The sequence below is a fragment of the Martes martes genome (assembly GCF_963455335.1).
Source record: "Martes martes genome assembly, chromosome: 16".
In the NCBI taxonomy this organism is placed as follows: Eukaryota; Metazoa; Chordata; class Mammalia; order Carnivora; family Mustelidae; genus Martes; species Martes martes.
In genome coordinates this window covers 23,909,595-23,937,454 of record NC_137904.1, presented here as the reverse complement: position 1 = coordinate 23,937,454, position 27,860 = coordinate 23,909,595, and the positions used below count along the sequence as shown (strand labels likewise).

The following is a 27,860-nucleotide window of genomic DNA, read 5'->3' as shown; positions in this document are numbered from 1 at the left end:
AATGGGTTTTCATGGCCACAGGTGTTCATCATACCTGGAAGAGCTAAGATGTATTGAATGAACTGGTTTTGGTGTTTTTTAGGATTTTATTTATTGAGAGAGTGAGAGAATACAAGCAAGGGGAGGGGGAGGAGGAGAGGGGCAGAGGGAAAGGCAAAGGGAGAAGCAGGCTTCCCACTGAGCAGAGAACCCGACAGGGGGGTTCGATCCCAGGACCCCCGAGATCATGACCTCGGCTGAAGGCAGACACCCAACCAACTGGGCCAGCCAAGTGCCCCTTGAATGAACTGATGAACACTACTGTCTCCTTCCCCCAGACGTCCTCTCTGTCATATGGCTTCTTGAGTTAGGTAGTATTGAGGCCGTATGTGTTTTGGGGATCGGACTAAGAGCGTTGTTGAGCTGGGCATATGTTTCTTCTAGGTTTAGTGGGATATACTCATGTGGTTCACAGCCATTTCCATGGATAATTCAGTTATTCCCAGCCATCCCAGTTTAGGAATGGCTTCTGGACACCTCTTCCCACCCATTGTGCCCACTCACCTGGGTCCAGATACAAAGATTCAGGGCCAGAAGTGCATCCCAAAGGAATGTGTCCGATGTTGCCTGGTCCCCAGGGTGCATACACAGTTGAGTTCAAGAAGCAGGTCATTGGAAAGGTAGAATGACCTTTCTACTTCTTTTATGGAAACTACATCAAATCTTCACACAAAGAAGCAAAGAGTGTGCAGCCAAAAAATGTAGGAAAGTATATGGTGCCAGGAATTAATAAAAAAAAAGTTATTTTTATGGAATTTATGATGTTTGGGGTATTTGTTAACTGCAGTGGTTTGAACGTGTCCCCCCCAAAATTTGCATGACCACCTTCACCCATTTTGCCCACCAGGAGTTTTTATTTATGGAGATGGTGGTGGTTTTCATTTATGGTGATGACATGAAGTTTGCTTTTATTTACTTTTTAAATTAATTTTTTAAAAATATTTTATTTATTTGGGAGAGAGAGCGAGCATGGTGGGGGGCGAGGGGCAGAGAGAGAGGGGGAAGCAGGCTCCCCGCTGAGCAGGGAGCCCAATGTGGGGCTCAATCCCAGGACCCCGGGATCATGACCTGAGCCAAAGGCAGATGCTTAACTGTCTGAGCCACCCAGGCGCCCCTGAAGTTTGCTTTTTTTTTTTTTTTTTTTTTTTTAATTATTTGACAGAGGGAGAGAGAGATCACAAGTAGGCAGAGAGGCAGACAGAGACGGCGGCAGAGAGGGGAGAGGGGTGGGAAGCAGGCTCCCTGCTGAGCAGAGAGCCCGACGTGGGGTTCGATCCCTGGACCCTGGGATCACAACCTGAGCCGAAAGCAGAGGCTAAACCCATTGAGCCACCCAGGTGCCCTGAAGCTTGCCTTTAAAATAAATGCATATAAATTCATTTAGGGGAAATTGGGAAGACTAGTCCCAGGCTAGTCACACAAGGGCTAAAGGCAGAGACAGCGGTGTGTCTGCCTAATTAATGGATAGGACACTAGCTTTTGTACATCTGGGGCTACATGGCTGCTCACATGGATTCCCCACTGAGTGACTTTGAATGTGCTTGACTCCAAGGTTGTGGCAGGCCAAGGTTGCAGCAGGCTCTTTTTCACTCCTTATCCCCGCCGTCCAGGGAAGGGACATCACCACTCCTTCAAGACTCAGCCTAGGGGCCACGTGGCCTTCCCACCTGCAGGTAGGAATTGCAAGCAAACAGATCTAATCCGGGGCGTGGCTGCTCCGTGCCAGGCGAGGACCTCAGTGCCTTCCAAGCACTAGCTCCCTCAGCCCTCACAACAACCTACTGAAGTAAGGCCCGTGATGAGCTCCATCTTACAGATGAGGAAACCGAGGTTCACAGAGTTCCAGTAACCTGCCCAACCTTGCTCAGCTGCTGGGCCCCCACTGAAAGCTGAACTCACTTCCTTTAAAGCCCGTTAGTGCATTTCATAACTTGCATCCCCACCAACCCTGATGACTTGTGAGCCACTGGAGGGAAGACACAATGTCCTCTTGGTCTATGGCCCCCAGAGCCAAACGCGCTGCTGGACGTGCCGCAGGAGCTCAGTAAATGCTTGTAAAGGAAGTGCTTGTCTGCGTTTCTTCAACGGAGTTCCACCTTCCCCTGACATCCTCTGGGCTCAGTGGTGGACCCACCATTATTAGCATAAGAGGCTCTGACCACAGGGCCCCTCGCTTGTGCAGGCTTGTGGGCGGGGCCCTACAGTGTGTTTATTTGGTCATCTGTTTTAGTTAAGTATTCTTTTTTTTTTTTTTTAGATTTTTTAATTTATTTATTTGAGAGAGGGAGAGAGAGAGAGCGAGCCGGGCAGAGGGAGAGGGAGAAGCAGGCTTTCCCCCCCAGGCACAGGGGAGCCAGACAGGGGGCTCAATCCTGGAACTCTGGGATCAAGACCGGATCCAAAGGCAGACGCTTAACTGACTGAGCCACCCAGGCACCCCGGTATTCTTTTCCTTTAACGTGCCCCCCAGGTTTGTAATGTGAGTCCCGCAAAACCCAGATCTGCATGAGGTGCCTGTTGGAAATACAGATATACAGACTCACCTCCAAACTACCCAATCCCAGGACCTGGGAGACACTCCCGGCTCACCAAAATTTGAGTGCTCAAGGTTTCCACCCTACCCCGGTGCTGGGGGATTGGATTCAGAGCTCCCAGGAGAGACCCTGTTGTGGTGTAGCTCTCCCCTCCTTTTCCTGGAAAGCGGTGGATTCCAGTAGGAGGAGTTTCCTGAGTTCTGAGAAGTTTCTGTTCCATTTTATCAGCCCGAGACCTGGGCTCTGTCCCTGAGCGTTGGGCTGGGGGGCAGAGGTGGGAAGGGGGCCAAGCCAGGGGAAGCTTGCAACCCTGTCCTGCCACCATCGCGGCCCTGCCTCATGAAGGGGTCCCTGTCCCCTTCCCCTTCTGCTTCCAAGATAAGCCTTCCCCCTCCTCCCCCATTCCTTCTAAATCAGTGTTCAGTTTTGATTCCTGCTCTGGGGAGGAGTGACTCAGCACCCCCTGTGGAGAAAGGTCAGGCCCAGGGTCCAGATGGAGGTCACCACCAGGATGTCCCAGAGTCACTCCAAGGAAGCCTGGTGGCCTTTCATTTGCCCCCTGTGGAACCCTGCCAGGAGAGCCCATTTGAGCCTTTGAGCCTTCACTGAGAAGAGCCTAAGGGGAAAAGCCCGAGCTGGGGAGGCACCTCCCTGTGGCTGTAGGAGGCCTGCCGGGGAGGCTGTTCTCCACACACCATGTCTATGCTTCCCCCTTGAAAAGCCCGGGCAGGAAGCCACCTGGGTCAGTCAGTTAAGTGTCTGCCTTCCGCTCCTGTCGTAATCCCGGGGTTCTGGGATCGAGCCCTGTATGGCGAGTTTTTACATCTGTAAACCATCCATACCGAGTTCCAGAAGGCTTCCAGCGCCCAGAAGATTCCTCCATGTCCCTCCCAGTCAGTGCTACCCCTGGGGTCATTGCTTTTCTGACCTGTCTCTGAACTTGATGTAAATGGAACGGTCCCAGGGCACCTGGTTTCTTCTGCTCGGCTCCAGGGTTCAGTGAGGTTGTTTCCTGGATCTGTGGCTCCCTTTTGCTGCTGGGGGCTGGTCCACAATGTGTTTTTTCTCTTCTGAGTCGGTGTACATTTGTGTTGTTTCCGGTTTGGGGCGAGGGTGAGGAAAGCCGTCGTGTGTTTTCACTTCTTTGCCATAAATATCAGGAGGAGACTACCCGGGACAGAGGAGAGGTAGATATTTGACTTTATGATCATCCACCAAACACTTGTCCAAAGTTGTCTTAGTTTACGTTCCAGTCTGCACGGACGAGAGTTACAGTTATTCCCTGTGCAATGATCCCCAGTGAAATTGTCCCAGGGTCCCTGGCGTCCCTGCGAGACTTCGGACACCTTCCCTTCCTTTCTTCTCCCTCCTTTCTGTTCCGACTACTGTTTGCCCCTTAAATTTGGTCGATTTCTGATTGATCCAGATACAGTAGGGGTGGAGGGTGGGCAGAGGGGACCCGTGGTCTCAGTCTAGGGGGGCCTCTCAGAGACATCAGTCTTTGCAAATTCGGGGGCATCTAGGCAAGGCACAAGGTGGAAGGCAGGTGCAGAGCCATGAATGGCTCCGGGCAACTTCTCCCCACTCGGTGCCTGGAAGACCTTCCCCTTCTCCTCTCGCTTGGCCTGGCCATAGGCTCTCTCCCCAGCACACTGCAGGGACCCCCTAGACTTCAGGTAGGTTGCTTGTCGCCGCTCCCTTGACACAGCCCATCCTGTCACCTCCCTTAACTACACGCTGAAGCCACTTAGATGCTGTTTATTTCATATGTCGCCCCCCCGACCCGACCCCAGGTCACTTGACATGTTCTGTCATGTCTGAGACTTCCCCTCTCCTCATTCTAAAGCCCAGGGGGAAAAGGGACAGGGGAGAAAAGAAGGAGGAGATCCATCCTTAGAGAGGGGATCTGAAAGTCCCAGGGCAGCACTCTCCTCTCGGAGAACAATTCCCATTACCGTGTTTTCTAGTTGGAAAACACTTGTTTCCACACGATTGGGTCTTCCTACAAGGAACAGAATTTTGAAAGGGAGAAGTGCTTTTTTTGAGAACCCAAGTGTCCTACAGCGTAGGTTGCCACCGGTGACCTGGGTGACCCTGGGCATGTCCTTTAGATACTGAGCCTCAGTTTCTCTGTGTGTAAACAGGTAAGAGCGGGCCTTCCCACCACCACCCCGCACACAGGCAATGCCCATCACACCGCCCCACTGTTTTCTGGGCCCTGGGAGCAAGCCCAGTCCAGGGACACAGCCACACGCTTACAGACGGTGTCATCCAGAAACCTGATGTTGAGCCCGTGGCGTCAGGCTCTTTGAATCTGTATGAACCAAACACAATTCTGTCTCAGGGGTGGAGCCCAGAGGAGAAAAGAGGGGAAAAGGTCACTGGGCTGGTAAGTGTCTACTTCCTTATCCCTGGGTCATACCCCTAGCCCTCCCTCAACACCCTACTCTCTCTTTTTCTCTAGACCTACTTCCTCTTGCTCCTGGCTCCTCCCCAGCCCCATCACCATCGAGTAATTGCCAGTTCACTTTGGTTTCTATTTCCTGGCTAGCTCCTCCCTGTGCAGAGGACTGCCTGGCTGCGGTGACAAGCCACAGTGGCCCCAGAGGCGGTGGAGAGATGGCCTTCTGCAGCTCCCAGCCTCCCTACCTGAACCCAGTGAGTTCCGGGGCGGCGGGCAGCGGTGGTGCTGGTCCGGAGCTGTGCTGGCGGCCTCAGCCAGGAGGAGGCAGTCTGGGTCTCTGGGGAGATGACCCCTGGGTGGCAGCAGGGGAAGAGGGCAAGTGTCCCAAAGAGGACACAGGAGGGAGGACAGAAAGCCAAGTGGGGGACTCCTGACTCAACTCTCTCCCCTGCTTCTCAGGGCTGGTGGGCTGATGGTCACTGCTGTTCACTGAGCACCCCCCGCCCCCACCCGGGAGCCTGTTCTAGGTGTGGGAAGTGGGGAGGGGGGAGAGCAGCAGAGGGGGAAGGGGAGACGGGCATCTGGAATAACTAGGTGAGTGATGGCTTGTTTGTATGCATGGAGAAGTAAACAGGGTTTCTGGGGGAGGCTAGCATGGCACTTGAGGGGACTTACTTTGGAGACAGCCTCCCTGGGTCCAGCCATTTAGGAGCCGGGTGGCCTCAGGCAAGTTACTTTTATCTCTCTGGGCCTCAGTTTCCACATCTGTAACATGGGTATCATCCTCGAGCGCACCTCCCAGGGGTGGTAAGGATGTGCGAGGCGGCATATCTCGAGTGTCTGAACAGTGCCTGGCATGCTGCGGGGCGGAGGGGGGGTTGCTTTGGAAGTGTTTTGGATTATTAGGAGTCTGGAGGCAGCAAGGAAGCCCTCCTGAGGCGGTATCTGCTCCCTGAGGGGTGAGTAGACAGGCAGAGGCAGGCCAAGGGTGTCTACAGAGGGGCCATCTCAGGCGGGAGAAGGAAGTGGGCTGTCCCTGCAGCGTGGGGCTCAAAGGCTGCCTGTTGTACCTTTGGCCACATCCGTGTAGGCTCCGTCAACTGACGGCCTTGTCTAAACCCTGTGAGCCTTACTATCCCCACTTCATCCATGGGAAACTGAGTCTCAGTGAGGCTGAAGTTACTTACCTGATGTGCCCAGATGGCAGGTGGCAGATAAGAGAGGTGCCTTGCCTTACCCCTAGGAGAGTGAGGTGCCCACAGAGAGAGCTGTGATAACAGCAGCTAGGCAAGCAGCAGCCCCAGGCCCAGAAGACTTGTGTCCTGGGCCCTCCCCTCTAGCAGGAGCCCCTCTGGGCCTTGGCAAAGAGCTTCCCAAGGGGCCTAGGCCGAAGGGCTGACAGAGCCCTTCGGTGGGTGGGGTGTGGGGACATTCCACACTCAGCAGAGGGCCTGGCTTGGCCTGTTTCCTCCCCAGTGCCAGCAAGGTTGGGGATGGGGAGGGACAGGTCGCTGGAGGAAGCTGGACCAGACCCTGTTTGTTGGGCCTCCATGGGACTCTCGGGGTCAAAACACGTCACCTTACACTCATTCTCCATCAGGCAGGGGATCCCAGAGATTCTTCTAGGCTCTGACACTTCATTATTCTGCTCCCTAGTTTTTACTTTCCAGTCCTTGCCTTCAGAATGTTCAAATCACAAGAAAAATCCTCCTGTGGGCTACAGTGAGTTAAAACAGGGCCTTGGAGTCCCAGACAAGAGAGTGGAAGGGTGCAGCCCCCACCCCAGGCTTCGGGAACACCGTGGGTGCCCTCTCCCAGGCGGCCCACTGACATCCAGCCATGGGAAACTTGCTTCCTCCAAGTGCGATGGGAAGGTCACACAGCCGGGCTGCCTTGGAAGTCTGGCCTCCCTTCCTTGCCCACGCACCTCCGGTCTCACCGGGGCAGCCCTTTCAGAGGTCCAGGACGGAGTCTGGGACCACAGTCTGAACAAGACTCCATGTTGGGTCTGGGGAAGAGCCAGGGACGAGGATTTCTGTACTTCGATGTGAGAAGCCACCTATGTGTTAATTAAAAGTATGGGTGCTGGGGTTCAAGCCCCGTTCTATCACGGATCATCTAAGTGGCTTTGGGCAAACTACCACATCTTCTGTGCCTCAGTTTCCTCTGTAAAAAAGGCGCTAGTGCTGGGAGATGAGGCCACCGAGAGGGCAGGTTAGTGAAGGGCCTTGGAACCTCTGGGGCACCCGTACCCTTCAGCTAAAAGTCTGCTGCTGCCTCCTGCTGGGGAGCCACCCCACCCCACCCCACGCTGGGCCTCAGGAGGAGGCTGCCCAGCCTCCTGCCTGTAGAGCCTGGCTTTTCTGGACAGGAAGAGGAGGAAAACGTCCTCAGCCTCCGGACACAGGCGGGAGCTGAGAGCAAGTTCTCATTAATTCATCCTGATGCAAAGCATTGCCATTGTCAAAGACCTGGGAACACAGGGCTTTCTGGGCAGCTGTGCGGCCTCTCGTCGAACCCTCTCAGGAACATTGTCAGGCCGGTGTTGTCCCACTGCTGTGAGAAAGGACCAGGGGTTCCAACAGGTCAAGTAACTTGCCCAGTGGGAGAGCTGTTACACAAGGAGCTGGGAGGCGACCCCACTCGGGGAGACCATAAATGCAAAAGTTCTCTCTCTCTCAAACACACATGTGCCTGCGCGTGCACACGCACACGCACACGCACACGCGCACACACGCACACACACACACGTGCGTGTGTGCACGTGCGCACACACGTCCAAATTCCACAGCAGCCTTGCCTGCCAGGCTTAAAACAACACAAATTTGTTTTCTTACAGTTCCGGAGGTTGGAAATCTAAAAGTATCAATAAGGTTTCAGGGGAGAATCTTTCCTTGCCTGTTCCAGCTTCCAGAGGACACTGGCCTCCCTCAGCCAGAAGTCCCGCCCTCCGTCTTTCTTTCTTTCTTCCTTTCTTTTTAAAGATTTTATTTATTTATTTGACAGAGAGAGAGAGAGAGACAGCAAGAGAGGGAACGCAAGCAGGGGAAGTGGAAGAGGGAGAAGCAGGCTTCCCGCCCAGCAGGGAGCCAGATGTGGGGCTCGATCCCAGGACTCTGGGATCATGACCTGAGCTGAAGGTAGACGCTTAATGACTGAGCTACCCAGGCTGTCCAGATTATAATAATCCATTTAAAATAATGTTGTTTTTCACAGTTTGAGGACACCCACTGTTTAAGACATACTAAAATCTCAAAACATTTCTGGGGAAATCGTTGCTTGAAAGTAACCTGTACTGCCCTGTGCCCATGATCCGCACACTTCCCGCCACCATCCCTGCCTTCCCACTGGGCGCTTACGGACCCCACTCCCACCCACACTCTGATTGTAGATCCTAACACCTCAGTGTGAAAAGGCTTCGGGGAGGGCGGTGTGCTTGCTGGGAGTACCCGCCTTTGAAGCATTCTGTCTTGCGACAGGGGGAAAGGCCCTTAAGAGATTTTTAGGCCTCAATAGATAAATGAGAGGAGTTATGTTTTCAGAGAAGTAGGCCATGCGGGGCCTTAAGCTACTTCTCCAGACCACTGGCGTGGCCGAGACAACAGAGGGAACTCAGAGAAGCAGAGACACTGTGGTTTGCTCAAGTTCACCAAGGTATTTAATGGCCGAGCACAGGCCTTCCCTGAGCAGCGACAGAAGACCCTTCACCCAGATGGCCCTGTCGCGGTCAGTCCGAATGAAGTCCCGGCAGGCAGCACGGGCGCTGTCCCAGTGCCCGTCGCTACCCTGGGTGAGGATGGGCTTCTTTGGGTTCCGAGTGGCCGTGCACACGTGACTTCCTCCTCTTAGAAGCTGGCCCTTCCTCTTAGACACTTGAGGGCGACCAGTGCCCCATCGCATCCTCTAAGCCCCCAGGTGTCCCCGGCGCAGTCACAGAATGTCTGTGGAACTAGCTGGACTCGGGTCTGGAAGATCCGTGAGGCTGAGACACCCAAGCACGGGGCCCCCACCCCCAGGCCGCCGCTGGCCAGTGCTGAGGGGTCCATGCAGAAGGAGGCGGGCCCACTGACCGACCAGCATTTTCTCCCCGCAGGGCATCCCCTTCTCCGGGAAAATCCAGGGGGGTCTCCAGGACGGACTGAAGATCACAATCAATGGGGCCGTTCTTTACTGCAATGGAACCAGGTACCTGGAACTGTTTCTTCTCTCCAGACTCAGCCCCCAGCCAACAATGGCACCCGTCCACTCACCCAACGCCCCCTGAGCCACCCACTCCTGGCCTGGGGGATCCCGGGTGGCCCACGCGACCCCACTGCCCTCTGCCAGGAGCGTCTGGGTGCCATGAACATAGACACCCCACCCCCCGAATTAGGGAGCACAGGAGCTCACTGTGGGGGGGGGGTGGAGTGGGCCAGCCCTGAGGCAGATAATAATGTTCTGGGATTGAGCTTTCCACTCTCTAACCCACAGCTACAAAAGTCTCAATTGCTTCATTTCTCATCACTGCCCGGAGCCCTCATTTCACTGATCTAGAAATATTCTAAACTTGTCATCAAACGCATTTTGGTCATTTTCAGTTTTGAGGTCTTTTCTGGGAAACACTGAGAGCCCCAAGGGCCCCCAGGAGACTCTGAGGGAAGCCAGGCACCAGGATCCCCCTCAACCCTGCCAGCAGGGGGCTCTGGGATCTCCCCTCAGAACTTTTCTCCTTTCTCCTTCTCCCTCTGCCTGCCCCTCCTCTGGCGTCAATGGCTTTCTACTCCCATCCTGTCCTCCCCACCCCACCCCACCCCTGCCTTCCTGCAAAGCTGGTGCACTCATCCTTCCCTGGGGCAGGATTTTCTAACGACTCTAGGAATGAAGCTGGACGACCACAAAGGCACAAAGGGAAAAATATACCCAGAGACATTTTAGAAAAATATTCTACGTTTTAAGAGGAGTACAGACTTGGATTTGCTGCTTTCAGAGTCCCTGGGAGCCTCCTTTCCCAGGGGGAGGGCTGGCTGGGCTCAGGGCCGTGACAGTTTCCAATGGGTCTTGCTGACTGAGGGTTCTGGAAATGACCTGGGGTTTAGGACAACATCCAGAACTCATGCTCCATCAGTAAGAAGTCAAGCAGGCTCTGCAGGAATTGACTAGAATATCTCTCAAGAGTCGCCTCTGAGGCCTGACCTCTGGGGTCTGTGGATGACCCGAGAGCACTGTGTATAGCTGGGGAGACCAGAACGACCCCAAGAAGCAGGCGGTGAACCAGGCTCGCGCTGAGTTCAGGGAAGGCTGGGATAGACAGAGGAACCTCGGAGGAGAACCTCAGACCAGAACTTGGTTTTAGGACCTGAGGTTGCTCTGTCTGGGAAAAGGCAGAACAAACATTTATTGTGCCCTTTTGTGAGCTAGGCCCTTTGGAAGGTTCTTGGTTTTAATTCCTCATCTTAGAGCCATAGCTGTACCCAAAGGCAGTTTAAGGGGTGAGAGGTTCCTCTGAGGACAGAGACAGGAATGGACATTTACTCAGGTGGGGGTTTCCTGAGCACCCCCTCACTAAGCATCCACAGAGGAAGGAAGTCACTTAGCTCTTAGGGGTATGGTGACCCGAGGACAGCGTGTGGTCCAGGATCATCGCAAATGACCAGTAGGACAGAGCTGGAGTCCGGGTCCAGGCCTGCTGACTTCAGGGTCACCACTCCGCACGTCACGCGGGGGACACACGCCAACCTCCAGTGAGAGACAGACGTACATACAGAAAGCTCTCATGCCTGGGGAACTACCGTTATTTATTCGATGCTTTTCTAATAGTAGCTAGCTCCGTAATTTTGGTCCATCTATGTCAGACATTCTTTAAATTTGTTTTCTTCTTTCCCAATCGAGCTGATGGGGACAGGCTCTCACTTCCAGGCACATTTCTTGGCTTCCCTCTCGGACACAAATCCAAATCCGTTTTCAAGCTCTGTGCTTCTTGTTGCTCACGTCAAAACTTTTCTTTATCCATTTCTACGTGTTTTTAGAAAACCACACAGTAAGGGCAAAATGCCATCATTGCGCAAAAACACACGAAGTACAGACGCTGTGAACAGAAAGGATAGCCACCAGCTAAGGATGGGTCCCGACCTGCCATGCAAGCTGTGAGCAAGTTCACGGCCGCCAGTCAAAGGCCTCCCCCTCCGCCGGCAGTCAGCCAGGCTGCAGATCGCCATCTGATTTCCCTCTGCCTAGGTTCGCTGTGAACTTTCACAGTGGCTACAGTGACAATGACATTGCCTTCCACTTCAACCCTCGGTTCGAGGAGGGTGGCTATGTGGTCTGCAACACGAAGCAGAATGGAACCTGGGGGCCAGAGGAGAGGAAGATGCATATGCCCTTCCAGATGGGGCATCCGTTTGAGCTCTGCTTCCTGGTGGACAGTGGGGATTTCAAGGTGAGCAGCAGCTCTCTGCAGCCCCCTTCCTGTTGCCTACCTCCCAGCCCCACCAGGTGAGGCGTAAATGGCCTTTATAAATCACATGAGCCATCTGTTTTTTAAGATTGTATGTATGTGTATGCGTATGTATTGAGAGAGTAAGCAGGAGGAGGGGCAGAGGGAGAGAAGAACCCCGAGCCCATTCTGCGCTGAGCACGGGACCTGACTCAGGGCTCGATCCCAGGCCCTTGAAACCTTGACCTGAGCTGAAATCAAGTTGGTACCTTACAGAAAGGTACCCCTGTAAAGCACATGAATGTTTAAATTATCGCATGTGCAACGCCATTAGACAGAGAGCGGGACCTTTCCCTCGTAGGGGCACTGCGGTGGCTACAGTGTCCTCACACTCCTTCCCCTGTGTCTGCAGGTTCACCTGGTACATCTTTTACTTGGGAAATAAGAACTAGAATCATCACCATGGTGCATTTTGGCCCTGCGGGTCTTTAAAGTTCTAGTTAATTCCATTCCTTTGCTGTAGCCGTTCCTCCAGCCCAGGTCCCTGATAACATTGTTTTTCTGGTAATACTGTCACAACCTTTATCCAGGTTCTACTAATGGCTTAATGTTACATGGTGTTTCGAATTACGTTAGTAAGCAGAGTAGTGTCTGTGGGCCTGGGAGACAGGGTAGGGGTGAGTATCCCCATGTCTGTCCTTTGTGTGAGCATGAATGTGCCCAGCCTTTCCGTGTACAACCCAGGGTCGCCTCTCCTCTCCCCCCAACAAACATGTTTATGCATATTTAAAGAACACCTCAGGGGAGCTAAGGTTAAACAGACCAACTGACGATAATAAAGAACAGTGAGAACCAAAGAGCCACGTGGAGCCAGGGTTCAGATGTAGTTTTGGTCTTACAGCTGGCACAGCTCTGACGTCTGGTGCGCCTGCTCCCCAGGGGACACACGTGAAAACCAGACTTGGGACTTGATTCCCGAGAGCAGGGGCTCAGGTCCCCCGCCTTGGCCTGAGAGCCCTTTCCCCAGAATGTGCCCTCATCTTGGCAGGTGACGGTGAACGGGAGCCATTTTGTGCAGTACTCACACCGCGTGCCTTTCCACCGCGTGGACACCCTGTCCATCACCGGGGCTGTGCAGCTGTCCTTCATCGGCTTCCAGGTCAGACTAGCCCCTGGTATCTGTCTCAGGGGCTGAGTTTGGGGCCCTGCCTAGCTCCACTGGGCCCTGTTGAGTGGCCCCAATGGTGGCAGCCAATATCCTCCCCAGGTGATTCTGGGGACATCCCTCGAGCTCCCCCCGTCCTGTCCTTCTGTGTTCCTGTCTTTGTCCAGAACGCTTGCTTCAGTCTCCCAGGCCACTCCTCTCTGTCACTCTCTACTTCTGCCACACTTAGGAGGCCATGTGGCTCCAGAAAGAACTTGGGAATCAAACGGAATCTAGCTCAGCTCTGCACATTGTCATCAGCTGTGGGATCTTAGACAAGCCACTTGGCCTCCCCTAGCCTCAGTATCCCCATCTGTGGAAGGGGCATAGTCACTGCTGCCCCATGAGTTATGATGTGAATTCAAGGAGGTAACACATGTCAGAGGTCACAACACGGCCTGCAAGGGCCCATGCTGGGCTCTATTGGACCCTCTCTGTGTTTTAACATTTTCGAACGTGTTGCCAACATCGAGGAGGGGGAGAGAGCGGGGCAGGGGGGAAGAGAGGGTGGGGAAGGGGAGAGAGATGGAGGGGAGTCGGGGGTTGGGTGGGGAGAGAGCTTGCTGGCAGCTATCTCTCACTGGAGCCTGGTCCTCCCCTCTGTCCCTGCATGGGATCCTGAACACCCCTCCCCTCCCCTCCCTGCCTGGCTTCCTCCCTCTGGCCCATCCCACCCCCCCCCCCCACCTTTCTGTGCTTCCTTAACTCCATTAATGCTTCTCTTCACATCCCGGTGCCTTTTGTTTTAACAGAATACCCGAGTAAGCCTTACCCAGCCTGCCTTCTCCACCGTGCAATTCTCCCAGACTGCCCGTGTCCCACCCAAGCCCAAGGGCCGAAACCCAAAAGTGAGTTCAATGTGGAGGCCTTGGAAGCTGAGCACTAGCAGGAAGGACAGAGGGTCCTAGAGGCTGGCTCCAGCAGCCAGGCCCCATCACGCCCCCCCCGAAGCTTCCCCGGCCCAAGCTGGGGACCTGGGAGTTGGCCTTGGCTCTTCCTTTCCCTCCTTAGTCTCCCTGCAGTGCTCCTACACCTCCCCCTCCTGAAGCCACAGCCTTTCTTGGGCCAGGCCATCTGACCCCTGATGACAAGGACCAATGTCTAGTTCCCGGCTCACCCCGCCCACCTTGGCCTTGAGCCCTTCTCTACCCAAATCTGATCGCATCCGCATCCTCTCCCTACTTCAACATCCCAAAGGTTCCAAGTCCTTCTAAATAAAGCCTGGATTCCCCAGCAGGGGGTGCAGAAGCCGGCTTCACCCCCGTAGTCTTGCCCCAGCCCACCTCCTGGCCATACCCCCTCACCCAGGATGCTCAGGAGGCCTCCACTGCTCACTTGAGGCTTTCTCGGGCCACCAGGCTTTTGGCATCTGACAGCACCCCGCACCTCCCCCCCACCCCCTGAAGCTGACCTTTTACCAGTCCTTCAGTGCTCTGCTTAAATGTCACTTTTGGGGGGCATCTTCATTGCTTGGAACCTCACAGGATGCCCCCTGTGTCCCCGTGGGCTTTGTACCTATCCGTGCTATCCCAGTCACCATGTCCTGTTATAACTGTACTTCCATGTCTGTCCCTGAAACTGCGTCCACGCCCCCCCCCCCGCCCCGACTCGCAAGCCCCTTGTGGGCGGGGCTTGTGGCTTGTTCATTTGCGGACCCCCAGCACTTCGCACGGCATCTGAGTGAGCTCTAGGGGCTCCAGGAGCGTGGAGTGTGGCTTGCACAGACCGTGGAATGGGAGACCGGCTAGGGCAAGAAGCGTTTGCTGCTTGGGGACAGGGTCTAGGACAAGGAAAGTAGGGCCTGGCCCTCCCTTTGGCCACTGGAGCAGGGGGTTGGCTAAAGGACCGGGTGCCTCTCTGCCCAGCCTTTCTGTGGCCTCTCAAGGTCCTGACAGGGCTTATGCCTCCTGCTGTGCTGACTTCAGGACAGGGCAAGCTCTGGGGAGTCTGTAGGGCAGCCCGACTTTGACTCTGTGCTGGGGGAGGACAGGGTGTCATGTTGTAGATAGAATCAGCCAGAACTGGGTAAGATTTTGGATTTTATCCTTTGGTACCCAGAGGGGCTTGGGCAAGCCGATGAGCCTTTCTGAGCCTTGTTGCCTCGCTAGCAAAACAGGAGCTGAAGATGCATCCCTTGTGAATGTCCTGAAGCCAGAGCCTGGCACACAGTAGGCCTTCAATAAATGCTCCACCTTAGGAATGAAATATGGTACCTGAATTAATGGTTTTGCCCCTGGAAGCTGAGGGGAGCTCTATGGCCTCTCCCTGTGGAGGAGCCAATAGAAGATGTCCCTGCCTCCGTGCCCACCCCCACCCCTGCCCCAGCGCAGTGTGTACCTGGGATGGGGCTGGGGGGCCGAGGTTCTGGAACGCTTGCCTGGGAGCAGGAAGGAGGGGAGCACGAGTCTGGGGAGGCCTTTCTTATGACAGTTTCTGCCAGTGTCCCCCCTGCATGTAACACTAATGTTAACTACTGTTTTGATCTTCTTATCCCCGTCAGTCTACAGGCGTTTGGCCGGTCAACTCGGCTCCCATTGTAAGTCTCTTGAGTTCTCCCGGGATTGTCTTCAATTTGCTTCTTCCTGTGGGCTGGGAGGAGGAGGCAGGGTTGGGCACCGGGCCTCTCCCAGAGGGGGCTGTGGCCAAGGCCAACCCTGGCCATCTGCCTGGTGGTGGGAGGATGTGGGGCTGGGGTGGGGGGGACTGTCTGGGCCTCATGGATTGGGAAACAGCTTGAATTGCCGCTTTCTGCCTGTCTGGGAGCAGCCACAGGAGACAGAGGCCCTACACTCACTCCCTCCCTCCTGGAAAGCAAGGCTGTGCTAGAAAAAGTCCCCTGAGAAGAAAGATGGGCCACAGGCCGCAAAGGCAGCCTGTTTCATCTCCAAGCAGAAGAAAGTTTTGCCGCTACCTCATCCCCTCCGGAGAAGAAACCCCTCTGCCCACAAGCTTTGGTGGTGGGGGGGGGTGCTGGTGAGGTGGGAGGTGGTTGGGCTGGTTACACGCTCAGGATGACCGCACCTCATAAGGGTGCCCTCTGGTGGCAGGAGGTGGTCTTTGCGCTGGTGAGAGCCGGGTCAAACCAGGGTTTGTTTCTTCCAGACTCAAACTGTCATCCACACCGTGCAGAGCACCCCTGGACAGCCGTTCCCTGTAAGTCTGAAAGCTCTGGTGAGATCACAGCCCGCCCTGCTCCCCCAACATTCCCCTTCACCAAGGACTGAACTCAGTAGTCCCAGACGCAGGCAGAAAGCAGTATGGCAAGGAGGATGGGGGTGTATGGGGTTAGGCCCTCTGCTCAAGACACATGTGAGTAAAATTCCCCTTGGGCCAACAGAGGTTTTGGATCAGAGTGGATTTGCCCAGTGGCCTAAGAAGCAGGTGCACCTAGGGACCAGCAAGAAAATGGGTCCTTCTGTTCCTGAAAGGGGAGTGCAGTGGTTCCAGTGTCTAGGTCTGAGGCCATGCATCCTGAGGACAGGCCCTGGGATGTCACTGCTGGTTGCAGGCTTCCGCTGTGAATCAGTCGGAGGCCCCGAGCTAGTGGGGCTGCCTGTGGAAGGGTTGAGGGACAGACATAATGAGCTCAGGGGGCATGGACAGAAGTTCCACTGAAGCTAACTTGGGAAGGAAGGCGAAGGGGAGAGGCCAAGGGCCTTGCGATAGAGCATCCCCTCAAGGATGTGGGGACCCTGTGTGGGTGTGCACTCTCCCACACTGAACTTCCTGGTCTCTTTCAACAGAATCCTGTTATCCCACCTGTGGTGTACCCCACCCTGACCTATGTAAGTCATTTCTCTGGGAAGGGTGGAGGCCTGGTCTTTTTCGGGCAGGGTGGGAGGTGGTGGGGGTCTGACAACATCAGAGCAATCTTTTAGTAAGCTGAAGTTCTAGAAACATCCAAGTGAATCAAAAGACTGTTGAAGGAAGCTGTCACCTTTAAAACTGTCCCTTCACCAGGAGCCTATTGGAGGGCCTTCCCCTCTTAGCCCAGGTATCCTTTTGTGTCCAGCCCAAGCTCTTTTCATGACAGTGGAAGCCCGTTACTGCAAGGAATGCTGGAAAGTTTCCCTTTGGTGTTTACTGGACCAAGTAATGGTATCATGGAGTTCTTTCTTTTCTTTTTTCTTTTTTTTTAAAGATTTTATTTATTTATTTGATAGAGAGCAAGTGAGCACACAAGTAGGTAGAGTGGCAGGCAGAGGGAGAGGGAGAAGCAGGCTCCCCACCAAGCAGAGCGCCTGACATGGGGCTTGATCCCAGGACCCTGAGGTTGACCTGAGTACTCAACCCACTGGGCCACCCAGACGAATGAGGGCTTTCTTGAAAATATATTAGTCCAAATTCATGGCAATTGGCACAAATCTCCCCTCCACAACTGACCTGCCCCTCTTCCCCCCACCCCCGACAGCCAGTGCCTTTCTTCACCTCCATCCCGGGTGGGCTGTACCCCTCCAAAAGCATCTTCGTGTCGGGCACCGTCCTGCCCACTGCCCAGAGGTAAGCCAGGATGCTCAAGAAGGAGAGACAACCCAAGTTCCTTCTGGTCATTCCCTCTGGCTCTGGGCAGACTGGGAGGGGTAGGAACTCAGAGCTCAGGGGGCCAGGAGGGTCCACGTGAGCTGCCCACCACCCCCCAGGTTCCACATCAACCTGCGCTCTGGGAGTGACATCGCCTTCCACCTGAACCCCCGTTTCGATGAGAACGTCGTAGTCCGCAACACGCAGATCAACAGCTCTTGGGGATCTGAGGAGCGAAGCCTGTCCCGACAAATGCCTTTTGCCCGAGGCCGGAGCTTCTCGGTAAGAGGCCTTGGCCTGGACTTCAGAGGGGAAAACAGAGCAGGTGGGTGGGGGTGGTGGAGGGTGTCGGGGGGCCCCTTGAGCCATAGAGGAGCTGATGCCTCTGGGGCGAGGGCTGGGCTCAGAAGAGAAAGTGCCCCCCAATTTGCAGCTGTCCTTGTCCTCATGCTGTCCGACATAACAGAACAGGTGTTCTCAACTCCGACTCCACATGCAAATCACCTGAGGAGCCGCAAAAAGAAAAAGTGATATCTGGCCCCACCCCAAACGTCCGTATTTTTCCATACACCTTAATACTCCTCAGCCAGCACTGACAGCTCCTGATGGAGGGCCCTGAGTGCCATGGAACGAAGTTTGGGTTTCAGTGTGCTGTGTTGGTGTGTTTCAAGCCAGAGAGGCGTAGACTTTGATTCAGAGAGAGCTGTGTGACTTTAAGCAAGTGACTTAACTGCTCTGTGCCTCAGTTTTCTCATCTAAAAAATGGAGCTAGTAAGAATCTCCATCTCATCAAGGTATAAGGATGAAATGAAATAATGTCTGTGACAGGCTGAGGACAGGTTCCGGGGCACAGTAAGTGTGCGGCAAGTGTCCACTGTCATGGTGATGTTTTAACAGACGTGGGCCTCCCGCCTCCCGGAGAGTGTGGTGGGCGGGAAGGACAAGTCAAGAGGCTGCACGGCAGGAATGCAGGCGTGTGCTGGTCACGGGGGACATGGTTGGCCCAGGCCGGTGTTCCTGCTCCTAGAGGCTCAGGGTCGGTGGGGGAGTGAGGATCGGGTGTGGGGGGTCCCTGACAAGGAGGGCTCGGGAGGGCAGGGGGAAGCAGGGGAGGCTTGCTGGTTGGGGAGAGGCTGAAGGGTGATCAGAGTTACCCATGTGGGCAAGGGGTGCAGAATGGGGGCACAGAGGAAGGGGGAACAGAGTCAATAAGGGCACAGGTGTCATGTGGAGGGGAGAGTGACTCTCCCAGGGTGCCTGAGGGCACCTGAGGTGTGAGGCTTGTTTGAATCATGCTTGAGGAAGGCAGGTAGATGGAGGGAGACGGAAGCCTGCATTTGGGTTGGAGGACTTCCTGAGGGGAGTGCAAACGGTGTGGCCTCTGTCCAGGTGTGGATCACGTGTGAAGGCTACGGCCTCAAGGTGGCTGTGGACGGTCAGCACCTGCTGGAATATAGCCACCGCCTGAAGAATCTGCCCGCCATCAACAACCTGGAAGTGGGGGGCGACGTCCAGCTGACCCATGTGCAGGCATAGCTGGGCTCCCTGGCCCTGGGGCCGAGGGCAGGGCCGTGCTGACCACATGGGCTCCTCACCTCCGTCTTCCTGTCCCTCTCCCTGTCCCTGCCCTCAGGCTCTCCCAGCCTGCTGGGGAGCTGGGGCTTTTCTGAAAAGAAGGTGTATTGGGGGGGGGGTGCCTGGGTGGGTCCTGCTCGGCAGGAGGCCTGCTTCTCCCTGTCCCACTCCCGGTGCTTGTATTCCCTCTCTCGTGATCTCTGTCAAATAAATAAACAAAATCTTTAAAAAAAGAAAAAAGATGGGGCACCTGGGTGGCTCAGTGGGTTAGGCCTCTGCCTTCGGCTCAAGTCATGGTCTCGGGGTCCTGGGATAGAGCCCCACATCAGCTCTTTGCTCAGCAGGGAGCCTGCTTCCCCCCCCTTCTCTGCCTGCCTCTCTGCCTGCTTGTGATCGATCTCTCTCTCTCTCTCTGTAAAATAAATAAATAAAATCTTTAAAAAAAAAAAAAAAGGCATGTTGGTCTGGCTCTGCTTCCGGCTGCAGCCAGCCTGGCGTGGAAGAAGCAGCTGGCGGGGGGCTGCCTTCCTCGGTCAGGGCTGCGTCCAGGGCTCCGGCTGCCTACATCCTCCCATCTGAGGAGCAGAGGGTGGTCCCTGCAGGCTGAGTCCTATGTTCAGTCCTCTTGGCAGAAAGGGAGGGTCCTGGGCCTTCCCAAGCTCCCAGACCAGGCCCACACCCCATCCTCCCAGCCACATGCCCACTCCGCCAGTCAACTCCATCTCAGCCCCACGCCACCAGCTGTTCGTTTCACGTGGGAGGCGATCTCCAGGGCCCTCCCCCTCCGTCCTACCTTTCACCTTTCCTTACACCCGGGTCCTACCCTCCCTGCTCCATGGAAGTCAGCCTGATACTCCACGGGTCTCCACCAACTAACTGGACGTTTCTCGACAGGGGGCTCTGTTCTTTCCTAGGGTCTTTCAGAGGAAGAAGACAAGTGCTTGTTGGCACGTAAGTTCAGGGTCATTGTGGTCACTGAATGTGTTTGGAACATTTTGGAGTCTCTGGAATTGGGGAGGTTCTTGGTGAGGGCAGAGGGGCAGGGAGCATGGGCTCACTTTGATGGGGCGAGTCTTGACATCACATCCACTCCCCGGTGTTCCCCACAAACCCCACATGGGTGGGAGAAAGCACGCCGGGCTCCAGCCTCCGGGCTCGGGCCTCCGGGCTCGGGCCTCCGTGATGCACGAAGATTGGTAACAGGTGAGCCCAGCAACTAGCCTCACGCTTCTGAGATGGGCCAGGGTCCAGGCCAGAAGGCCAAATGGCAAGGCTGGCTTATCAGAACCCCTGTGTCCCAGTGGGAGGAGGTGGCAGGTGTGGTGTTAGGAGAAATGACTCAAGTTGACCCGTTTGTGTTGTTCCACTGCAGGTCCTGGCACTTGTGGTTTGGGTGTGGTGGGGAGAGTGACTCAGCATGTGGGTTTCTACCAGCCCCTGGGCAAGTGCAGGGGGGCCGGTTCTGTGTCCACATGATGCCAACCCATCCTGCTACCTCCACCAAGAATCCAGCGCCTCGGGAACCAGGCTGGGGCTCTGAGCATCGTCTTCGGACCAGTAGCCCCTGGGAGCCTGTCAGGAAGGCAGAATCCCAGGCCTTGCCACAGGTCTCCCGAATCAATCTGCCTTCTGGCAAGATCCCAGGGGGCTTGTGTGCATCTCAGAGGCGAGAGGCGCTGGCCTAGGTGACCATGATCTTGACCACATTGTTCAGATGCAGAGCTGGAGCACTGGTGGCCGGGATGCTTCCTTCTCCCCTGTCACCCCATCTACATAGGGAAGAAGTGGGCCAGGGAGCCAGTGAATTAGAGGCCAAACCCAAGCTGGGAGCCCAGTTTTCCCAAACCCCCCACTTAGCTTCTGGCTGAGTCCCTTCCTTATTTTAAGAGAAGGAAACATGGCTCAGCCCCTTAAGAAGTCTTCCCCATGGAAGATATATGTCCTTCACTCACTGCCAAGTCTTTGACACAAGGTCCGACCTCACCTGCTTTGAAACCCAGGTGCCAAATTATTATTGGCCCAACTCTCAGGAAACAGGAAGCCCCAGAGCCAAACATGGCAACTTTCTACGAGGGGATTGTTGGTCAAGGCCTTCCTGAGGAGCTGGCATCACAGGCAGTATGAGGTGCACGGTGTGGTTGGTGCGCCGCGTGGGAGGTGAGCCCCGTATGTGGTGAGCCCATGTGACTGGAGCCCCTATGAGGTTAGCGCCCTGTGTGAGGTGAGCCCTGAGTGAGGTGAGCCCCGTGTGAGGTGAGACCTTGTAGGTGTGCCCCATGTGTGGTGAGCACATGTGAGGGGTGCCCTCTGTGAGATGAGGCCCCTGTGAGGTTAGCGCCCTGTGAGGTGAGCCCAGGTGAGGTGAACCCTGTGTGATGTGAGACCCTGTGATTTGAGCCCTGTGTGAGGTAAACCCATGTGTGGTGAGCACATGTGAGGGGTGCCCTCTGTGAGATGAGGCCCCTGTGAGGTTAGCGCCCTGTGAGGTGAGCCCAGGTGAGGTGAACCCTGTGTGATGTGAGACCCTGTGATTTGAGCCCTGTGTGAGGTAAACCCATGTGAGGTGAGCCCACAGTGAGGGGTGCCCCAAGTGAGGTGAGCCCCATGTGTGAGCAGAGCCCCGTGTGTGGTGAGCCCTGTGTGAGGGGTGCCCCCTGCGAGGTTAGCGACCTGTGAGGTGAGCCCCATATGAGGTGAGCCCTATGTAAGCCCCTGTGAGGAGGTCTCCCGTGTGAGGTGAGACCTTGTAGGTGAGCCCCATGCGTGGTGAGCACATATGAGGTAAGCCCCATGTGAGGGGCGCCCCCTGTGAGATGAGGCCCCTGTGAGGTTAGCGCCGGGTAGGGGAGCCCCATATGAGGCGAGTCCTGTGTGAGGTGAGCCCCATGTGAGGGGCGCCCTGTTTGTAGTGAGCCCCCTGTGAGGTGTGCCCCATGTGTGAGGTGAGCCCTGTGTGAGGGGCACTCCCTGTGATGTTAGCCCCATGTGAAGTGAGCCCCGTGTGAGGTGAGCCCCCGTGTAAGGTGAACCCCCTGTGAGGTGCTCCTGTATGAGGTGAGCCCCATGTGTGGCGAGCCCATGTTGGGTGAGCTGTGTGTGAAGTGTACCCCCTATGAGGTGCACCCCCTGTGAGATGAGCCCCTTGTGAGGAGTGCCCCGTGTGTGGTGAGTCCTGCGTGGGGTGAGCTCCTTGTGAGGTGAGGCCCATGTGAGGTGAGCCCCATGTGAGGGGTGCCCCGTGTGTGGTGAGCCCGTGTGGGGTGAGACCCATGTGAGGGGCACCCCTCAGGGGCGCCTGGTGTGAGGAGTGCCCCCTGTGAGGTAAGCCCCCTGTGTGAGGTGATCCCCCTTTGTGAAGTGCGCCCCATGTGAGGTGAGCCCCATGTGGGGGCACCTGTGTGAGATGAGCCCCATGTAAGGGGCACCCCCTGTGAGGTTACCCCCGTGAGGTTAGCCCCATGAGGTGAGCCCCGTGAGGGGTGCCCTATGTGTGGTGAGCCCCATGTCAGGTGAGCCCCGAGTGAGGTGAGCCCCATGTGAGGTGAGCCCCGAGTGAGGTCTCCCATGAGAGGTGAGACCTTGTAGTTGTGCCCCATGTGTGGTTCACCTGTGTGAGATGAGCCCCTTGTGTGGTGACCCCTGTGTGTGGTAAGCCCATGTGAGGGGTGCACCTGTGAGGTTAGTCCCTTGTGAGGTTAGTTGCTTGTGAGGTGAGCCACGTGTGAGGTGAGCCCCGAGTGAGGGCTCCTGTGAGCAGTGAGACCCTGTAGGTGTGCCCCATGTGTTGTGCGCCTGTGTGAGGTGAGCCCCGTGTGAGGGGTGCCCCCATGAGGTGAGCCCCATGTGAGTTTAGCCCCATGTGAGGGGCACCCCATGTGGTGAGCCCCAAGTGAGGTGAGCCCCAGGTGTGAGGTGAGCCCCATGTTGTGAGGTAAGCTCCATGTGTGGTGAACCCCATGTGTGGTGAGCCTCGTGTGAGGGGCATCCCCTGTAAGGTTAGCGTCCTGTGAGGTGAGCCCTGTGTGAGGGGTGCCCCATGTGGTGAGCCCCGTGTGAGGTGAGTCCCGTGTGAGAGGCACCCCCTATGAGGTGAGCCCCATGTCAGGTGAGTGCCGAATGAGGTGTGCCCCCCTGTGATGTGCACCCCGTGTGAGGGGCACCCCATGAGGTGAGCCCCCTGTGAGGTGAGCCCTGTGGGAGGTGAGCCCCGTGGGAGGTGTGCTCCATGTGAGGTCTCCCATGTGATGTGAGACCTAATAGGTGCACCCCATGTGTCAAGAGCCCATGTGAGGTTCGCCCCATGTGTGGTGAGCCTGTGTGAGGTGAGACCCATGTGAGGTGAGACCCATGTGAGGGGTGCCCCCTTGAGATAAGCCCCCTGTGAGGTAAACCCCATGTGATTTGAGCCCCCTGTGATTTGAGCCGTGTGTGTGGTGAGCCCTGTGTGACGTGCGCCCTATGTGAGGTGACCCCCTGTGAGGTAAGCCCCCTTGTGAGGTGACCCCCCCGTGAGGTGCTCCCATGTGAGGTGAGCCCCGTGTGTGAGGTAAGCCCCATGTGAGATGCGTCCACGTAAGATGAGCCTCGAGGTGAGCCCCATGAGAGGTGAGCCCCAAGTGAAGTCTCCTGTGAGAGGTGAGACCTTGTAGGTGTGCCCCATGTGTGGTGCGCCTGTGTGAGGTGAGACCTGTGTGAAATGTGCCCATGTAAGATGAGCCCCATGTGAGGTGAGCCCCATGTGAGGTGAGCCCGGAGTGAGGTCTCCCATGAGAGGTAAGACCTTATAGGTGTGCCCCATGTGTGGTGCGCCGTGTGTGAGATGAGCACCGTGTGAGGTTAGCCCCTTGTGAGATGAGCCACATGTGAGGGGCGCTCCATGTGTGGTGAGCCCCATTGAGGTGCACCCCATGTGAGATGAGGCCCGTGTGTGGTGAGACTGTGTGAGGGGCGCCCCGTGTGTGGTGAACCCTGTGTGAGGTGAGCCCCAAGTGAGGGAGCCCTTGTATGAGGTCTTCCCTGTGAGTTTAGACCTTGTAGGTGCACCCCTTGTGTCCAGAGTCCACGTGTGGTGAGCCCCGTGTGTGGTGAGCCTCATGTGAGGTAAACTCGTTTGAGGCAAACCCGTGTGAGGCACAGCCCAGGCCCCATAGGCAAGCCTGGTTTCCTTAACCCGCACTACAGGTCTGCAGGTCTGCACAAAACTCTGCAGGCTGCTCCACTCCTGGTGGCTATTTTAGAGAAGCAGTGTGGCCAAGCTAGTATGTCCCTCTGTGGGGGATTTGGGTCCAGGTTGTGCCACCCACCAGTCCCCAACTCTGTAGAACAGAGTTTCTTTCCCTACAAAACACTCCCACACACATACAATGTGGTTAAAATAAAATGCATTTCATATAAATATCTCCATCAAGGAGTCATACGGGGAAGTCCCAAGTGGCCCTTGAGAGAAGACTGGGGTTCCTTTTCTTTAAATACAGAGTTATAAATAACTGTACACAGGGTGGCTAAATACAGTGTGGCACGACAGCGCCCCCTGCTGGTCACTCCGAGTGGTGTAGTCAGAAGAAGGTTCCATCCTTCTCGCCCACCAGCTGAGGGGCCTGGCACTGCGGATTTAGTCTTCAAGGGTCCTGGGAAGGCCCAACTCTCCATTATCCAGGAAGGGTGGGCTCAAGGGAGATAAGAGGTTCTACTCAGTCCAGGCTGCTACTCAGTAGCAGGTCAAGTATCAGGCTTGGTGGAGAAAGAGCTGTGAGGCTCAGTGATATAATTTCCTTCCATCTCCCCAGGCCCTGTGACCGCAGATAATCGAGAGTTGGCTCCACCAGTAAGTTCTGTGGCAGCAACTTCAACTTCTCCCGTGGGCTGCTGGAACTCTGGGATCGCTGGGCTGCCTTGCTGCCCCATCTTTTTTCACCTCGTAAGTAAACACAGCACCAAAAATATCTTCATGATAGCGCTTCTGGCTCTTTAAGGGAAAGCAGAATCAGGGTGTCAGCTCTGCTGGTCCAGCCACCTCTCATTCATCAGGTCCAGGCAGAATGAGCCCCTGGGCCTCCCCCAGCTTCCCTGTCCCATGTACACTCATGAGCCATCTGCCTTCACAACTGTCACGCTGAGAGTGTACCTGCATGCCACTAGACTAACTCCCATCAGCACCCAGCCTGCCGTGAACCGCCCGAACAGCTCCCCAAGCCTGCCTCGTATCTGTCCCCCCAAACGCTCTAAGACAGGGGGCTCTGAGAGAAATGTTTGGCAAATGCCACACATACTTTCTCCCTGTCTTGAGGGGTCGTGTTGGATGGTAGTGTGTTAGAGGCTCTGAGGAGTCTTGTTATCAAGCAATGTGTTGCCTTTGTGTAAGCGAGCAATCAGACCAGGAGAGACAGGCAGGCCTTCTAAGAGCCCACCGAGCTCAGACCTCCAGCCACTGCCAGGGTTCCTTTGGGTTTCAGGACTCTCCTGGTCCTTGTGCCCTCCCTGCCCGTGTCCTTGAGCTGTATCCCTAGCCCACCCACCAGCTGCCCTACCTTCAGCTGGAAGAAATAGTCCTCCACCTGCTCCTCACTCAGGCTCAGCTCATCAGCCACCAAGCCCTTCAGGGTACGGGCCACATCCCGGGCCATACGCACATCCCCACAGACATAAAGGTGGCCACGCTCCTCATGGAGCACACGGAGCACCTCGCTGGCCAGCCGCTGCCGCAGGAGGTCTTGAACATAGACCTGAAACCAGAGGAGATGGGGAGATGGTGGGTCCAGGCCCCTGCTGCCAGGGGTGAAGCCTGAAGTCAGGCCTGCTAGCCAGGAGGAGGCAGTGAGGGGCACGACCGGCTGGAGGGCGAGGACCCTCCCAGCCAGGACCTTGCCCCAGGATCAGGCTCAGGATAAGAAGGGGCACTGGCATCCCTGCCCAGCTCAGGCCTAGGGTTGGTGCTCCAGAGAGGAACGTTGGCCGTGCCCTGCCCTCAAGGAGCTGACCATTCAGTGAGGCTTCTGCATCGACATCGAATTCACCATGCTTCAAAGAGATCAGTCAAGCCGCTTCCCCTGCCCAGGGCTCTGAGGCCCCACCTGCAGACACCCCAGAACCAGAGCCCCTCTGTGTAGACCATCCATGGAACCCCCAGTGCAAGACACAGAGCACTGGGGTCCCCAGTTACACAGAAGTCTAGGAGCCTCTGCTCTCATTCCCCACAAGATGCCTCACAACCCCAGCACTGACACAAAACACTGGGCCTGGGAGGAGCCCAGATGGAACAAATTCACAAGGCCTGAAGCAAGGGTCTGTCCCAGCTCCCCAAGGCGGCGGTGTTTAAGCATAAAGCCAGCCTGGCCCACGTCATCCCGGGCAGGTGTGTATCCCAGGGGAGGGCTTTTAGCCAGTCGGGCACGGGGACTAACCCACCATGTGACCCTGGTTAGTCCTTAGTGTGTCGGGCTCGTCTCTCCTCCCAGCAGAGTGATGCATTGCTCTGACGGGTGTGTAACTGCCTCCGGTTCAGAGCTCAGATGAAGGCTCAGAGAGCAAGCAACGTGTGGGGAGCCAGGCCACCCCCGAGTCTGCGCTGTAATGCCCCCCACCAATGGCCTGGGCAGATGCCGCATTTACCTTGGGCTGGCCAGGCAGGCGAGAATAGGCTGTGTGCACCTCATGCAGCACCCCATTCTGGGCCATCTCCAACATCTCCTCTCGATACAGGTGGTCCTCATCTGGGCGGCGGCACCCGAACACCAGGGTCATGCGGCCGGCCTGGAGCCCTGTTTAGACCCAGTGGGATGCAGTTACCAGGGTGGCCACCAGGGGGGCGGGCCATGGCTCAAGGTCCATTCAGCCGGACAGTCAACTTGAATTATCATTTCATGCCCACAAGTCTCCTGTCCCCACTTTACAGATGAGGAAACTGAGGCCCAGAGCATTCAGATCACTTGCCAACACAGGCTGAGGCAAATGGGAGAGTGGGCCAGGGAGGCCCTGCCTGTCGGGAACCCCCTTGCTGTACCTTTGTGCTTGGTGTCATGAAGCCGCTGCTGCCAGAAACCACGGAAGGGGGCGATGCCTGTGCCAGGTCCGATGAGGATGCAAGGATGGGAGGGGTCCTCAGGGAGCTGGAAGTTGCCAGCACTAAAGGGAACAGATGGAGAGGCTTACTCCTCAGACACCCAGGGATGGATGCACAGGCTGGACAGGGGCTGGGAAGCTGGGGGTGCAGCAGAGCTGGTGAGGGGTGGTAGTGTGGTAGGAGTGGAGAAGACAACGAGCTCAAATTTGATTTTCCAAGTCCTGGAGGCTGCTTCATTTCCCCTGTCCAGGCACACCCTCACCTCGTCCTGGGCTCCTTCTGAAAAAAGGCTGAAGCTCACTGTTGTCCTCTCTGTCCCTACTAGAGACCTGGCCATGCTCTATTGCCACAGGGTAGAATGGAGAGGCCCAGTGTGACCCCAATGCCTTCGTCAAGGGCCCAGATCCCTCCCTTTCAAACCAGAGCTCCCAGGGGCCAGTGTTGCCACAACGGACAGAGTGGAAGGGGTGCTTGCCTTCTCACGAAGCAGGGTACTGGGTCTTGGGGCTTCAGGCTGCTGAGCCACGTGCTACAGACACCATGGTGCAAGGGACCTTGGCCATCTGCAAGGATAACACAGACTTGACCAACATTGCCCCCCACACCCCCACATCCCCAGGGGTGAATTGTCCCAGAGGCTCCCCCCGGTCCAATGAGCCTCCTGGGAGTGTCCACTCAGGCACTCTATGAGCTTTAGGGAGGGGGCAATTCTCCCGGTTCTGCAGTCCATCCTCTGTGCAGCCCAAGCTGGGGAAAGCTGAAAGGCACGTCAAGAGCATGCCAGCCTCTCCTTCTGCCCCTCCAGGAACAGTCTCAGAGAAGGAATGTGTACAAGGTCACTCAGGTAGCAGTAAAATCAGATGACAGCTCAATTTCCCTGACTCCTACTCCAGTGCTCCTTCCAGAGTCCCCCCAGGGACCTTCCCAGCCCACCACTCAGCTCCGACGGCAGCAACCCAAAGTGGCCTGCAGGGTGGCCATGGTCACTGCACCACCATCTTCACGAGGTAAAGCCCTTGCTGGCAGGAACTCTGAGTGACGGACAGCCTCCTAAGCATTCTGGTCTGCTCTGACACCTCTGCCTCCCTAGTGGCCCCTCCCAGGCCTGTGGG

The 27,860-nt window shown here is 56.1% G+C and overlaps 2 protein-coding genes across 3 annotated transcripts in view; one reads left to right on the top strand and one right to left on the bottom strand.

Moving 5' to 3' along the window:
• Positions 1 to 5,113: 5,113 nt before the first annotated feature.
• LGALS9 (galectin 9) lies at positions 5,114 to 19,127 on the top strand. Of its 2 annotated transcripts, XM_080825815.1 has the most exons (11): positions 5,114 to 5,231; positions 9,071 to 9,162; positions 11,191 to 11,392; positions 12,438 to 12,548; positions 13,346 to 13,441; positions 15,094 to 15,129; positions 15,696 to 15,746; positions 16,337 to 16,378; positions 17,005 to 17,093; positions 17,234 to 17,396; positions 18,504 to 19,127. In XM_080825815.1, exons 1-11 carry the CDS (start codon positions 5,193 to 5,195, stop codon positions 18,648 to 18,650), a joined length of 1,068 nt encoding a protein of 355 aa, XP_080681941.1. In that variant the 5' UTR covers positions 5,114 to 5,192; the 3' UTR covers positions 18,651 to 19,127. The 2 variants fall into 2 exon arrangements, with proteins under 2 accessions (XP_080681941.1, XP_080681942.1); XM_080825816.1 differs by lacking the exon at positions 13,346 to 13,441 and having other exon boundaries at positions 5,115 to 5,231.
• A 4,927-nt stretch (positions 19,128 to 24,054) lies between these two features.
• The window catches only part of NOS2 (nitric oxide synthase 2), a gene marked incomplete at its 5' end in the record, with an annotated part of 37,058 nt that continues 33,252 nt past the window's right edge, over positions 24,055 to 27,860 (bottom strand). The window contains 5 exons of the mRNA XM_080826898.1: positions 24,055 to 24,654; positions 25,217 to 25,411; positions 26,298 to 26,446; positions 26,689 to 26,810; positions 27,224 to 27,311. Coding sequence (XP_080683024.1) covers positions 24,535 to 24,654; positions 25,217 to 25,411; positions 26,298 to 26,446; positions 26,689 to 26,810; positions 27,224 to 27,311 — 674 coding nt within the window. The 3' untranslated portion in view covers positions 24,055 to 24,534. The remainder of the gene's footprint in view (positions 24,655 to 25,216; positions 25,412 to 26,297; positions 26,447 to 26,688; positions 26,811 to 27,223; positions 27,312 to 27,860) is intronic.